Source organism: Ranitomeya variabilis, chromosome 5, assembly GCF_051348905.1.
Source record: "Ranitomeya variabilis isolate aRanVar5 chromosome 5, aRanVar5.hap1, whole genome shotgun sequence".
NCBI lineage: Eukaryota > Metazoa > Chordata > Amphibia > Anura > Dendrobatidae > Ranitomeya > Ranitomeya variabilis.
Genome location: NC_135236.1, coordinates 412,900,856 through 412,916,461, shown reverse-complemented (window position 1 = coordinate 412,916,461; position 15,606 = coordinate 412,900,856). Strand labels below are relative to the sequence as shown.

At 44.2% G+C, this 15,606-nt stretch overlaps 1 protein-coding gene across 2 annotated transcripts in view; it reads left to right on the top strand.

Moving 5' to 3' along the window:
- Positions 1-15,606, top strand: part of XPOT (exportin for tRNA) — a 127,396-nt gene that overhangs the window by 22,963 nt on the left and 88,827 nt on the right. Inside the window, exons 1-4 of one of the 2 annotated variants that reach the window (XM_077265182.1) lie at positions 3,428-3,454; positions 3,748-3,830; positions 7,403-7,512; positions 13,653-13,709. In XM_077265182.1, coding sequence (XP_077121297.1) covers positions 7,427-7,512; positions 13,653-13,709 — 143 coding nt within the window. In that variant the 5' untranslated portion in view covers positions 3,428-3,454; positions 3,748-3,830; positions 7,403-7,426. Of the gene's footprint in view, positions 1-3,317; positions 3,455-3,747; positions 3,831-7,402; positions 7,513-13,652; positions 13,710-15,606 lie in introns of those variants that run through there. The other variant, XM_077265181.1, reaches the window with a different exon arrangement.

The following is a 15,606-nucleotide window of genomic DNA, read 5'->3' as shown; positions in this document are numbered from 1 at the left end:
CTTTAATGGAATGGGTGTTAGGTAAGACCTTTTTTCACACATCAGTTTTTGCCGTCAGTCACAATCCGTTGGCTCAACGGATCCATCACAGATCGTGGAAAAACTGATGTAACGGATCCGTTTTTTTTTACGGATCCGACTAGGAGGGCTGGCTAAAGGATCCTAAATAAATCGGAGCATGCTCAGTTAAAAAAAGGAATCCGTTGCCGGAGTCCGTCATTTGATGGATCCTGCGCCCATAGGCTTCCATTCTAGCAAGCAACGGATCCGTCGCTGTCCGTTTTTTCGTTGTAGACAAAAAACGTTACTTTTCGATGGATCCAGCAAAACGACAGATGAAACGTGAGGCCATCTGTCGCAATCCGTCGCTAATACAAGTGTATGAGAAAAAACTGATCCGGCTGCATCAGTCGCCGGATCCTTTTTTTTTTTTTTTTTTTTTCAAAATTCGACGGATTGCAACTGATAGCAAAAAACTGATGTGTGAAAGGGGCCTTAGTGTAACTTATGTTTTATTTTTAAATAAAGTAAAACAATGTGTATTTTTATTTCAAATAAAACATTTTATTCTGGCTGTGTGTTTTACAATCTGACTATGCCTCCTTGAGGCTAACGCTCAGTAGCAGTCTATGACATCTGAGTGTCAACCTCCAGTAAGCATATACATCCGAACATGATGCGTGTCAGGGCACACGTTCGCTGTCGGTACCATTATAGCAAGTGGCCCTGTCAGTGCGTATGCCCGAATCCCATTTTGTGTGGGGGTTCAGACTCAAGCCCCAATGAGACCCATGAACATGGATTAAAGTGCAACGTGAAACCACCTCCTAATAGAGGTGGGTGGGTTATCCTGCCTGGGAAAAATATTAATAGGTGCTCTGGTACACATAAAAATGATAAAACTTAGGCTATATTACAATCGGAGAAATATGGCATTTTTTCGCCTCCTAGATTGATGTTTCACTCTCAGTTCATGAGTAAAAGCTTGTAATACTGAGGAGATGACAGTTGGTGCTGCTGAAGTTCTATGGACGGAAGGGGGACAAGGGAGCAGCTACAGATGGACACAGAAATTTTGCTGACCCTTAGGGTACGTTCACACAGGACTTTTTTGCTGCTTTTTTTTGCTGCTTTTTTTATGCTAATTTTCAGCTGCTTTTTACAGTACCAGTAAAGCCTATGAGATTTCAGAAATCTCATGCACACACGTTGGTTTTTTGTTTGATCAGTATTTTCTGCTTTGCTGCTTTTTTTGGACATAGGGCATGTCACTTCTTTCAGCGTTTTTGCTGCGTTTTTGCAGCGTTTTTTCACCCATTGACTTGAATGGGTGATGAAAAAGACGCTGAAAAAACGCATGTAGCATTATTTGCTGCGTTTTTTTGTGCAGAAAATCATGGCCAGCAGGAAGGGATCTCACAGCCAAGAGCTTAGGGGTGTGGTTAGTGAGGTGTGAAGAGCCATTGAGAGGTGTGAAGAGCCATTGTGAGGTGTCCTGAATTGTGATCTATTGTGAGGGAGTTCCTGGTAGTGAGGTGTGAAGAGCCATTGTGAGGTGTCCTGAATTGTGATCTATTGTGAGGGAGTTCCTGGTAGTGAGGTGTGAAGAGCCATTGTGAGGTGTCCTGATTGTGATCTATTGTGAGGGAGTTCCTGGTAGTGAGGTGTGAAGAGCCATTGTGAGCCATTGTGAGGTGTCCTGATTGTGATCTATTGTGAGGGAGTTCCTGGTAGTAAGGTGTGAAGAGCCATTGTGAGGTGTCCTAGCAGCTGAAAATTGGCATAAAAAAAGCAGCAAAAATCTGCAGCAAAAAAGTCCTGTGTGAACGTACCCAAAAAACGCACCAAAAACGCACCAAAATTAGCATTAAAAAAAGCAGCAAAAAAAAGCAGCAAAAAAGTCCTGTGTGAACGTACCCTTATAATGACAGTTCTATAAAGAGCAGTATGAGCACCAACTGCATCTGTCTCACTATTGGGAAAATCTATGTTCACTGATGATGGATTTATTTACGGACTGTTACTTTTCGTAATGAATTATCTCCAGAAGGAGAGACAGATTTCTCTGATAAGATGTATCACAAAGTTTCTTATTTTCACATACACTATTGATTCAATACGAAAAATTAAAGTGACTGTTACTCTTAAGGCTAAGTGCACACGTTTGGAATTGCCACGGAAATTTCCGCTGCAATTCCGCAACTCCCTGCCGCGGGAAATACACATGCAGAATTTGCATGCGTATTCCCGCTAAACACTAGCATTTTGAAAGCGTAATTAGCTTGCAGAATGCTAGCGTTTTCCTATTGATTTGTAGCATCGCTTGGAAAACTGATTGACAAGTTGGTCACACTTGTCAAATATAGTGCCTATGCAGCATCAATAGTAAAAGGTAGAATGTTAAAAATAATAAAAAATAAACGTGATATTCTCACCTTCCGGTGGCCCCTGCAGCCTTCCCGATCCTCGTGATGCTCCCGTTCCCAGCGATGCCTTGCAACAATGACCCCAGATGGCGTTGCATCACTTGAGACCGCTACGTCATCATAGCTCATTGTCGCAAGGCATCACTGGGAACGGGAGCTGCGGGGAGCATCGCTAAGGCCTGGGCTGGATCCGGGGGCCGCCAGAAGGTGAAAATTATAACACTTTTTTTTATTCCCAGGGCCTGGAGGAGAGTCTCCTGTCCTCCACACCCAGGTACCATCCGCACATGATCCGCTTACTTCCTGCATGGTGGGCGTAGCCCCATGCGGAAAGTAAGCGGATCTGTGCATTCCCATGTATGCGGAATCCCCGCGGTTCCACACAAAGGATGAGCATGCTGCATATTTTTTCCGCAATGCGATTCCACCACGGAAAAATACGCAACATTAGCACAACCTTGCGGAATCCCATTGAATTCAGTGGGTTGTGTTGTGTATGCGTTTTCACGTCAAAAATGCATACAATCCGCAACGTGTGCACATAGCCTAAAGAGCAGAAATAATTTGGCAGATAAACACATCAATATGGAATTGTAAGCTACCTCTAAGTATTTTTGGAGGAGGAAATGGCTTTGTAAATAAGCTGACCTGTTGTCCTCACTCACATCCTGATCTTCCAGAAAACTCTTAAATATTTAAGAATCGAGTCCCCCTTGTTTTGTGTCTTGTGCCCTTCTGCGTGCATCTCTAATGTATCTGTGTAAGCTTTGCACCCTTGCCGTGATTCTCATGTTACAGGATGTTGTAATCAGCCTTGTTTTGCTGAGACTAGGGACACTATTGTGTTTGTGCCGTGTTTCTCCTAACTTTGCTCTTTTCATTCTTTGGCAGATGTTGGTTGTCTCTGCTGTGCCAGAAAGGGGCAAACCTATTGTGCGTAATAGGGAGCTTGAAGTATAGCAGCCGACATGGATGAACAAGCACTGCTTGGACTAAACCCAAATGCCAATGCTGACTTCCGAGAGCGAGTACGTCCCAACACTCACTGCTAAAAGACACAAATGTGTTATGTTTTATTTGCTGTTCAGTCGAATGTGAAAGGTTGACTTTTCCAACGCTGACAATTTATCTTCTGAATCCTATGACTTGGTGACCACAAATTCTTATTTCACTCCAGTATTTATCTTTGAGATTAGAATGTCAATCTGCATAAGACCTTTTTTCAGGGGGGTGAGCAAGGTTGGGCATGGGGGTTATTTAATAATCTAATTTTTGTCTTGCAGTGTAAATTGACAGATGACAATGTTTTGTTTCATTTCAGGCATTGGCTTATTTTGAACAGTTAAAAGTCTCACAAGACGCATGGCAGGTCTGTGCTGAAGCGTTAGCCCAACGTATATATAGGTGAGGAGGATGTTCTTATTTTTTGTTTGTGTAAATCTATCCTGCCGTCATGTTTATCTAGTAGTATATATGGGGTTCTGGAAATTTCTCTCCTGACACGCTATTGCTGATTTATCATCTTTTTAAAAATAAGACATCTGTACATTTTTGAAGTGAGAAAATGCTTTATTGCACCATTCTGGCCACTTTTCTACATGACTCACCTAGGTGAGATGCTGCATCTTGGCTTGTTCCTGCTGATTAACCACTCCAATGGCCCCGTCACACATAGCGATTTACCAACGATCACGACCAGCGATACGACCTGGCCGTGATCGTTGGTAAGTCGCTGTGTGGTCGCTGGGGAGCTGTCACACAGACAGCTCTCTCCAGCGACCAACGATCAGGGGAACGACTTCGGCATCGTTGAAACTGTCTTCAACGATGCCGAAGTCCCCCTGCAGCACCCGGGTAACCAGGGTAAACATCGTGTTACTAAGCGCAGGGCCGCGCTTAGTAACCCGATGTTTACCCTGGTTACCAAAAAAAACAAACCGTACATACTCACTCACCATCTGATGTCCGTCAGGTCCCTTGCCGTCTGCTTCCCGCTCTGACTGAGTGCCGCCGTACAGTGAGAGCAGAGCGCAGCGGTGACGTCACCGCTGTGCTGTACTTTCACTTTCACTTTGCGGCGCTCAGTCAGTGTGGGAAGCAGACGGCAAGGGACCTGACGGACATCAGATGGTGAGTATGTACTGTTTGTTTTTTTTTTTACATTTACGCTGGTAACCAGGGTAAACATCGGGTTACTAAGCGCAGCCCTGCGCTTCGTAACCCGATGTTTACCCTGGTTACCAGTGAAGACATCGCTGGATCGGTGTCACACACACCGATTCAGCGATGTCAGCGGGACCTCAACGACCAAAAAACGGCCCAGGCCATTCCGACACGACCAGCGATCTCACAGCAGGGGCCTGGTCGCTGGTACGTGTCACACATAGCGAGATCGCTACTGAGGTCGCTGTTGCGTCACAAAACTTGTGACTCAGCAGCGATCTCGCTATGTGAGACGGGGCCTTAAGGCTAAGTTCACACGTTGCATTTTTGCTGCGTTTTTTTTTTTTTTTTTTTTTTCAATTCCGGTTTTAGGGTACGTTCACACAGGACTTTTTTGCTGCTTTTTTTTGCTGCTTTTTTTTATGCTAATTTTCAGCTGCTTTTTACAGTACCAGTAAAGCCTATGAGATTTCAGAAATCTCATGCACACACGTTGGTTTTTTGTTTGATCAGTTTTTTCTGCTTTGCTGCTTTTTTTGGACATAGGGCATGTCACTTCTTTCAGCGTTTTTGCTGCGTTTTTGCAGCGTTTTTTCACCTATTGACTTGAATGGGTGATGAAAAAAACGCTGCAAAAACGCTGAAAAAACGCATGTAGCATTATTTGCTGCGTTTTTTGTGCAGAAAATCATGGCCAGCAGGAAGGGATCTCACAGCCAAGAGCTTAGGGGTGTGGTTAGTGAGGTGTGAAGAGCCATTGTGAGCCATTCTGAGGTGTGAAGAGCCATTGTGAGGTGTCCTGTTTGTGATCTATTGTGAGGGAGTTCCTGGTAGTGAGGTGTGAAGAGCCATTGTGAGCCATTGTGAGGTGTGAAGAGCCATTGTGAGGTGTCCTGATTGTGATCTATTGTGAGGGAGTTCCTGGTAGTAAGGTGTGAAGAGCCATTGTGAGCCATTGTGAGGTGTGAAGAGCCATTGTGAGGTGTCCTGATTGTGATCTATTGTGAGGGAGTTCCTGGTAGTAAGGTGTGAAGAGCCATTGTGAGGTGTCCTAGCAGCTGAAAATTGGCATAAAAAAAGCAGCAAAAATCTGCAGCAAAAATCTGCAGCAAAAAAGTCCTGTGTGAACGTACCCAAAAAACGCACCAAAAACGCACCAAAAAAACGCACCTAAATTAGCATAAAAAAAAGCAGCAAAAAAAAGCAGCAAAAAAGTCCTTTGTGAACGTACCCTTAAGCTGCGTTGTACATTTCCAGCCAAGTCTGAGATTTCAGAAATCTCATGTGCACACTTTGGTTTATTTCCTTGCTGATTTGGAAAACTGCTGCATGTCACTTCTGTCAGTATTTTTTCTCAGCCTCTTTGCAGCAGGGTTCTTTGCCCATGGGGAAACGTTGGGTAAGTGTAAATACGCTAACTTCCGAGAGCAAGTATGTCCCAATACTCACTGCTACAAGACACACATGTGTTGTGTTTTATTTGCTCTTAAGTAGACTGTTTTTGCAGTTTTGTAGATTTTGCCGCATTGTGGCTCAAAAAACTGAAAAAGTTAAATCATGCGTTTTTGGGCCACTAAACTTTTATCTTCATGCACAAGAGGCAACAAAAACGCAGCAAAACCTGCTTTTGTAAGCAACAACTTTACTGCCAAGAGAGCAGGTTTTGCATGCGGGACAAAAATGCAGCAAAAATGTAAAGTGAAAACATCGCCTAACACAAACTACTGTAAAATAAAAATAAAATGTGTCAAGCCACACCCACTCCACATATCTCCACATCTCCGCCCACTCCGCATAACAGGCCACATCTAGCTCCGTCGTGTCAAGAATGGAGTTGCTCCTGTGAGTTGTGACGTCAAAGGAAAGGGAGGAGCCTCATGGATAGAGATGTGAGGGGGGAAATGAGAGAAGTGAGGAGCTGCTGCAGTATGAGGCTGTGTATAGAGAAGAGTGAGGTGCTGCAGGTGGAAGCTGTGTATAAGGCCACATGCACACGTTCAGTATTTGGTCAGTATTTTACCTCAGTAGCTATAAGCCAAAACCAGGAGTGGGAGAAATACAGAAGTGGTGACGTGTTTCTATTATACTTTTCCTCTGATTGTTTTACTCCAAGTTTCGGCTTTCAAATACTGGGGTTAAAATTCTGACCATATAATGTGTGAACGGGGTCTAATACAGGAGGAGATGACACACAGGTATATACTATATACAGGAGGAGATGACGCACAGGTATATTATACTATATACAGGAGGAGATGACGCACAGGTATATACTATATACAGGAGGAGATGACACACAGGTATATACTATATACAGGGGGAGATGACACACAGGTATATACTATATACAGGGGGAGATGACACACAGGTATATACTATATACAGGGGGATGACATGTATATACTGTATACAGGAGGAGATGACACACAGGTATATTATACTGTATACAGGAGGAGATGACACACAGGTATGTTATACTATACACAGGAGGAGATGATATACAGGTATATGCTATACACAGGAGGAGATGACGCACAGGTATATTATACTATGTACAGGAGGAGATGACGCACAGGTATATACTATATACAGGAGGAGATGACGCACAGATATATTATACTATATACAGGAGGAGATGACGCACAGGTATATACTGAGGGGAAAATGACAGGTGTGAGGGGGAGATGAGAAATGTGACTGGGCGAAATGAGATGTAAGGTGCTATATATTATATGCGCACACATACACACACATATATACACACACACACGTAAAAGTTTAGGGTCACTTAGAAATTTCCTTATTTTTGAAAGAAAAGCACAGTTTGAGGTGTTTGGATGACACAGAAGAACATTTGTGAGACGCAGAACTACTGGAAAGATGCTGGAAGAGTGCCTGATGCCATCTGTCAAGCATGGTGGAGGTAATGTGATGGCCTGGGGTTGCTTTGGTGATGGTAAAGTGGGAGACTTGTACAAAGTAAAAGAGATTTTGAATAAGGAAGGCTATCACTCCATTTTGCAACACTGTGCCATACCCTGTGGACAGCGCTTGATTGGAGCCAAGTTCATCCTACAACAGGACAAAGACCCAAAGCACACCTCCAAATTATGCAAGAACTATTTAGGGAAGAAGCAAGCAGCTGGTATTCTATCTGTACTGGAGTGGCCAGCGCAGTCACCAGATCTCAGCCCCATTGAGCTGTTGTGGGAGCAGCTTGACCGTATGGTACGCAAAAAGTGCCCATCAAGCCAAACCAACTTGTGGGAGGGGCTTCTGGAAGTATAGGGTGAAATTTCTCCAGACTACCTCAGCAAATTAAAGGGAATCTGTCACCTACTTTTTTGTATATAAGCTGCGGCCCCCCGATGTAACCTGAAAGAAAAGAAAAACAAGTTGGATTATACTCACCCAGGGGTTCCTCACCGGCGCCTCCCATCTTCATGCTATGACGTCCTCTTCCTTGCTTCCTGACGTAGCTCCTCCGCAGGCGTACTTTATCTGCCCTGGGCCTCTCTGACCTTTCCCGGCGCCTGCGCACTGCAGTACTTTGCTCTGCCCTCAACAGGGCAGATAAGTACACCTGAGCAGGAGCCGCGGCAGGATGCAAGGAAGAGGACGCCTTTCGGATCGGACCGCTCCACCCAGGTGAGTATAATTTAACTTGTTTTTCTTATCTTTCAGGTTACATGGGGGGTGGGGCTTATCTGCAGTATTACAGAATGCTGTAGATATGCCCCTAATGGTGGTGGCCACAGCTTATATACGAAAAAGTAGGTGACAGGTTCCCTTTAACTGCTAGAATGCCAAAGGTCTGCAACGCTGTAATTGCTGCAAAGGGAGCAAAGTTTGAATGAGAAAATTATTTCAAATAAAAAAAATTATTTCTAACCTTGTCAATGTCTGGACTAGATTTTCTACTCATTTAGCAACTCATAAGTAAAAGTATGAGTTTTCATGGAAAACACAAAATTGTCTGGGTGACCCCAAAACTTGGAACGGTAGTGTATGTATATATGTGTAAAATGTATAGTATGTCAATGGTATTTTACACTTTACACTTCCAAAAGTAGTGCATAATGTACATTTAAAATGAATAGGGCACAGATAATCTTCCTTTAATGGTCAGCTGCATTTTGTTTACATTGTGGATCTGTCTTCAGATATTCCAGATTTTCCTGGCTTCTGCTTTATAAAGTGCAGTTTGTATACCTAATGTGTGCGTTCCCAACTAAAACGGCCCATACACTTTAAGTGTTGTCAGGTCCTGACAACAATCTAATTTTTATGGGACCTCCCCAAATGTCATCTTGTAGATGTTGGGGTACATTCCCATGATCAGGAACTGCTGCAGGTTTATGCAGCGTCAAACCTGCAACGGCCAGCTGTGACAGCATAGTGGATGGGATTTCTAGAAATCCCATGTGTACTATGCGTTCATAGTAGCCCACGGCTCAACCGCAGAGACGGACATGCGGCACATTTTTGCAGTCTGCAGCATGTCTATTTCTCTTGCGGAGACGCGAGTCTCAGCAACAGAATTTACATCAATAGAATATATTGGACATGGTAAATCTTAATGGTTCAGTGAACACTAGAAGGCAGCTAATACAGCTAACATAATCTGAATCCAAAGCGCTCCTAGTTCCGGATCGTGGGCATCCGGCCTTAGTGGAAACAAGGATTTCACATGTTGGCTTACTATGTACTCGGTCCTTTGTACAACTGGGCGATAAGCTGCTGCCAGTCACTCTGCTGTTGAATTACTGGCTGAGTCTACATGTTCATAAGGAGGTTGGGTTACATAGCTTTCAGGCTTTTATCTGCAAGTCCAGCAAAATGGGTTGTTTGCTTTGAACAGTGTTTTTTTTTTTTTTTCTTTTCTCCCGATTTTAAGATCTCGTCTGCTGTTGGCTGTAATTTATGGCACATCTGGTAGTAGTGTACATTTTCCTTGAAGCAGTTTTTCAATTGGAGCTTTCACTGGAGAACCCCTTTAACTTAATCCCTATCTGTAAGATAAGTGACAACTTGTTGATTGGTTGTGACCCGACCTCTTGTACCTTCACTGATAAATAGACCGGGTGACTCTTATCCCAATTTGAATGGCGTAGCATTGCGCATGCTTGATTGCAGCTCTAGTCATTCTCTCCGTGACTGCTGGAAATTGTCATGTATAGCGCTCAGCAGCCATTTAGGGTATGAATGCTTCAGCAGGGGGGCAGGCACAGCTTTGTCACTTGTCTATCACTGCTGCTATGAAATAGCATGTATCTGGCAGCATGGGAAATTTATAAGTGGAATGATGTTAGTATAGGTTTTCTCCATCAGATAACCCATTAAAGGGAACCTGTCACCCCCAAAATCGAAGGTGAGCTAAGCCCACCGGCATCAGGGGCTTATCTACAGCATTCTGTAATGCATTCTGGAATGCTGTAGATAAGCCCCCGATGTGTCCTGAAAGATGAGAAAAAGAGGTTAGATTATACTCACCCAGGGGCGGTCCCGCTGCGGTCTGGGGCCTCCTTTCTTCATAGGATGACGTCCTCTTCTTGTCTTCACGCTCCGACGCAGGCGAACTTTGTCTGCCCTGTTGAGGGCAGAGCAAAGTACTGCAGTGCGCAGGTGCTGGGTCTCTCTGACCTTTCCCGGCGTCTGCGCACTGTAGTACTTTGCTCTGCCTTCAACAGGGCAGACAAAGTACGCTGGAGCCGCAGCGTGAAGAGGACGTCCTCATAAGAAGATGGGAGGCGCTGGACCCGACCGACGCCCATCAGACCGGACTGCAGCGGGACCGCCCCTGGGTGAGTATAATCTAACCTCTTTTTCTCATCTTTCAGGATACATCGGGGGCTTATCTACAGCATTACAGAATGCTGTAGATAAGCCCCTGATGCCGGTGGGCTTAGCTCACCTTCGATTTTTGGGGTGACAGGTTCCCTTTAAGGCTTATAGTGGCGGAATAAAAGTGGGAAGATTACCTTGCCAGTAGCTAAACCATTACCACAGCTATCCACCAAGAATGCAGGCTTGTGGCTGTGCATAGGAAGTAAAGGGACGGAGGGCTACCCCAGTGTTTGCAGTTGGACTCTATCCAGTCTGAAAGTGATGGCATATAGCGTTGCCTCCAGTTTTTGGTTTGGGAATACATGTTGAAGGTAAATAGGTCGGAAGCCATTTCCTCTCGAAAGCCTCTTCCCTGGCAGTAAAATGTATCAATTGCCACATATGTTATGAAGTTTTCAGGTTTTGTTGAGATGTTTAAATTTTTTTTTTTCAGTAAAAGTGTCATGTACAGTAGTTCTGTGTAATGTCTTCTACAGAGCGGTGGTACGGGTGACAATGCAGTTCTTCATGAAGCAATGGCACAAGTGCGGTTACTGACTGAGCCCATTGATGCTGTCCCCCACCTCATTCCCCCAACCCACCAGCACACTCTCTCACTACTTTTGTAGGACATTCAAAGCTGCTTTGTATCTACGGTATTGACTGCTTGAAAATAGTTATGAAAGGAGAGTCTGTGCAGATTTTGTAACCTATTGCAAATGATACATTAAGGGGTTTGCCAACTCAACTATTGTATTTTTTTTTTTAAGGAACTGCTTTCAATGCTTTATAATCTAACAAAAGGAGTAAGGTTGTCCATACACATTAGACTAATATTAGCTGAACCCACCAATTTCTGCACAACTGTTCATCCACCCTGTGGTTTAGGGGTTTGGCTGGCGTTCGATATGCTGGGGCCAAGGATCAGACATGTTGAATTTTAACATGGCTGATTTGTTTATACTTGGGAGAGATAAGTACCAGTATTCCTATTGAGCTAATATTCACTCTGATGATCCATGACAACAGCTATTGACGGTTCATCTTACCCATACACTGCAATGCCATGCCAACTGTTTCTGGTCCTCCGTTGGTCTCTGTTGACCGATTTCCAGCAATAACTTCACATCTTGCTGTGTGGCTACTTGACAACACCAAAAATGACACTACAGACGCCAGGGATTGGCAGCAGTGGTCACATGTCCACAGATCATTGCTGGATCCTGATGACCATGGGGTGCTGAGGTTTAATAATTTTTACTTCTATTGGGGTAACATTCAGCAGGACTTTACAGAAGCTACTTGTACAGACAATAGCGACATAACAGTAATATGTAATTCAACAGATACCTAGAGGAGGCTTACCATCTGAGGAAATAGGGGAGACACAGGGTAACTGGTAAAAAGTGTTTCTATTGTACGGTCCAGTCATCATTATAATAGGGTATTCGCTTAACCGGTCACCAGCCAATATCTGTACAAGTATAGACCCAGAGGGCTATTAAGTGTGTGGAGGGTGTTTTAACAGATGCTACAAGAGACAATTTATGGAAGGGCAAAACTGGAGTAGTCACATAAGTGCGGTGAGGCGATAGGCCAGCCTAAAGTATTGTGTTTTCAGGGCACGCTTAAAACAGTGGGTATTGGGAATGAATCAGATTGTCCTGGGCAGTGCATTCCTGAGGACGGGAGTGGGAGGTTCGCATTATAGTGCATGTTAGGGCCCCTTCACACTGGTCGATTCTGCTACGATTACGACGCATTTGCGTCATATTCGACATCGCAGTACGAGCTCGTAGCCAGCGGTCACACTCTACGATGTTAACGCTTTTTCTGACGTAGTTGCGATGTGAACGTCACGCGTCGCAATCGTACGCTACCCTTCACACCGCCATAGTCCTACGACTCCGAGCGTGACGTATTACCAGCATGGGCGTGCTAAAACGTCACGCCCAATCAGGAGACAGGTATGCGGAAGCCCAACCCACGTAGTCGCATTACGAGCTCGTATGACCGCCGTCACATACTACGATTTCGACCGCCACAGCGAGACATTTACGACGAAAGAAAGTTCTGCTCTTTCTTTCACATCGTACGATGCTGGGCTGCGTCGCAGATCGTAACGCCATGTCACACTTTGCAACCTCGGAACGAGGACGGATAAACGTCACAAATCGAACGCTCGTTCAGACTTTGATTGCACAGTGTGAAGGGGCCCTTAGACTTGGGTCATTAGTGGAATGTAGGGTGTTGGAGAGGTAGGGTTGTGCAGACCTGTGGAGCGCTTTGTGGGTGGCAGCGATGAGTTTATATTGGACTCTGTAGCGGATGGGCAGCCAGTGTAGTGATTAGCACAAGGCAAAGGCATCCGTGTAGCAGTTGGAGAGGAATATGATCCTGGCTGCTGCTTTCAGGACAGATTGGAGAAGGGAGTGTTTAGTAAGAGGGAGACTGATAAGTAGAGTTGCAATAGTCCAAACACGAATGAATAAGAGAAACAGTAAGAGTTTTATGCAGAGTCTAAGGTAAGAAAATTCTAGAGATGTTTTTGAGGCGTAGGTGACATGAGCGAGTGATTGGGTGTAGGGAGTGAATAGCGTGCATTCACCAGGCAAGTAATGGTAGACGCACAAAAATGTCAATATGTGGTTTTGGGCAGGGCTTTGGAGTTGGTAAGCAAAACCACCGACGACTCAATCTCGGCACCAAGATCTCGGGTGATGAGATCTCAGAGCTGCTCCTGAAACCTTGGTGCCAAGATCTCCATCTGCGCATGCGCCGCCCCCAGCAGCCATTTTCCCGGAGTCCACCGCATAGTAAACCATGTAAGTGCGGGGGCTCTGGGCTTTCACAAAATGTCTGTAGAGCCCCCGTAGCACTGAACACCCGCAGCAGCGCGCCGCACATCCGATCACCCCCTCATATCTCGGCCTGCAGCAACGCTCGACTTTTGCCTCCTCCAGCAGCGACCCTAGGTCTTCACCGCAGCCGGTACGGTATATCCGTATTTTAAGACGCACCCCCATTTTCCCTCCTAATTTGAAGGGGGGGGGGGGGGGTGCGTCATATAATCCAAAATATATGGTAGATGGTGACGAAAACTGAAGCTACTGATGGTTTGTCCAATAGGGGCATGCTATTTTGTAACATTGTAAGCCAGTTCTGAAATAAAAAGAATTTGGGGTTGATCTTGATTTTTCTGATCACTTGATAAATAACAATGTGTTTTTGTTTCAGTGATGATCACGTGAAATTCTTCTGTTTTCAAGTTCTAGAACACCAAATCAAATTCAAGTATGTACCTGATTCAATGTCTGTCTACTGTGGTGTGTTTTTTAAAGTGCAACCATAAAATTCATAGGTCACGATTGCAGTTTTTGTTTAAAATTAGGCCTTTTAGAGGAAGCATTTGCATGGTTAATATCTTTCTCCAAAATTAGATTGGGTGTGGTCTTTTCCAAGAAAAACATAATGAACACCATTTAAGATGGATCATGCACAGGGCTATGTAGTACCTTCTCTGAAAGACTAACCCATACCCTAAATGCCATCTCCCCAAATCTGACCTAATCCTAATCCTTTTGGAAAGGGGTTTCAGATGCTGTGAATTCCCTTGGTGTTATGACGGCTATTTATCTCCACAGTTAACTCTTACATTACTGGATCTTTTACATAATCTTAACAAAAAACTAATAAATATTGGTTAGAACTAATCACCCCCTCTTTACAGGATTTAATAACTTAGTGTTTCAGTTATGTGGCGATATGCGGCTATCAACAAAGTCACAAGCAGGCAAATTTCTTCCAAACTGGAAGCAGCTGTAAAGTTTACTACTTTTGAGGAATTAAGAAATGTGGTAGAACCTTTCCTCAAAACTGCGTGGTATATCTTGGACCTTTAAAAAAATAAATAAATAAATAAAAACCTAGGCCAGCTTTGCAAATATTAATCACTAAAGGGAATAGATCTAATGCTTTGACGGGAAATTTCCTCCTAACACCTTTTCTGTGATGGCTTTTTATGTGTTGTCATTTTATTTTAATTTTATATTTTTCTTTCCATACAGAAGGCTAGTTTCACTTTAGCGGACGAGGGCTGCGTAGTTCCTCTGTTAAGCCCCGCCCACTGTCACACCTCTTCTTTCAGCTCCGCCTACGTTGGCCTGCGTACCCTACCTTTAACGTTGGGTACACAGGCCATGCGGATGCATCCGCATGCATCTTTTTCACGCCGCGCTGAACGCAACAAAATGCAACATGTTGCGTTCGGTGCTGCGTGAAAAAGACGCATGCGGAGGCATCTGCATACATCCGCATGGCCTGCGTACCCAATGTTAAAGGTAGGGTACGCAGGACGCATGCTGACGTAGGCGGAGCTGAAGGAAGAGGTGTGGCAGTGGGCGGGGCTTAACGGTGGAACTATGCAGCCCTCAGCAAAGCAAAGCCGACGTACTCAAATGTGAAACCAGCCTAAGTTAATTAAAAAAAATTCTTGATATTTGTGGCTATCTTTAATCAGATTTTTGTCATATTAGCGAAACCAATGTTGTTACCCAGTCTGCATACTGAATGTGGTTAACTCATGTACAGCACCATGGAATTAATGGTGCTATATAAAATAATAATAATAATTCTTTGAAAATGTTGATTTTAGTTGACAAATTCAATAAAAATGATAAAAAAAACCCCTAAAAAACTGGGCCTGCTAAGGTCGGCGCCGTTATACTGATTACAATGATACCTGGTGATGAAATCCATCTTGTGGTTGTTGTGTAATCTTTATTCTCAGTTTTGAGTTAATGATATGCTCTTGCACCGGGGCGGCCTGTGGGGGGTCTTCATGTGGTGCTCTGATTAGGTATTCATAATTTGGCCTGCCCCCTAGTTTACATGTTAAATATTATATATAGCTTGGGGAAAAAAAAAAACACCTGCAGTGAGGCGAGGGTAGTGGCACCTGTGCTGCAGCCTGATCGCATCTCTATTGTGCACATAACTATTTTGCTTGATCTTCTGCTTAGATTCATAAAAAAAAAAAAAAAAAAAAATCTGTTTGAAAATGGCGCCTGCCGTGCTCAGTAGCAGCAGTCGGTGATCCAATTGCTGCTACTGTGTCAACGGCCCCATCTTGGAGGAGGTTTTTTTTTGTTTTTTTTTTTCCTCTAGCAAGATTGCGCAGTAGCAGCTATCG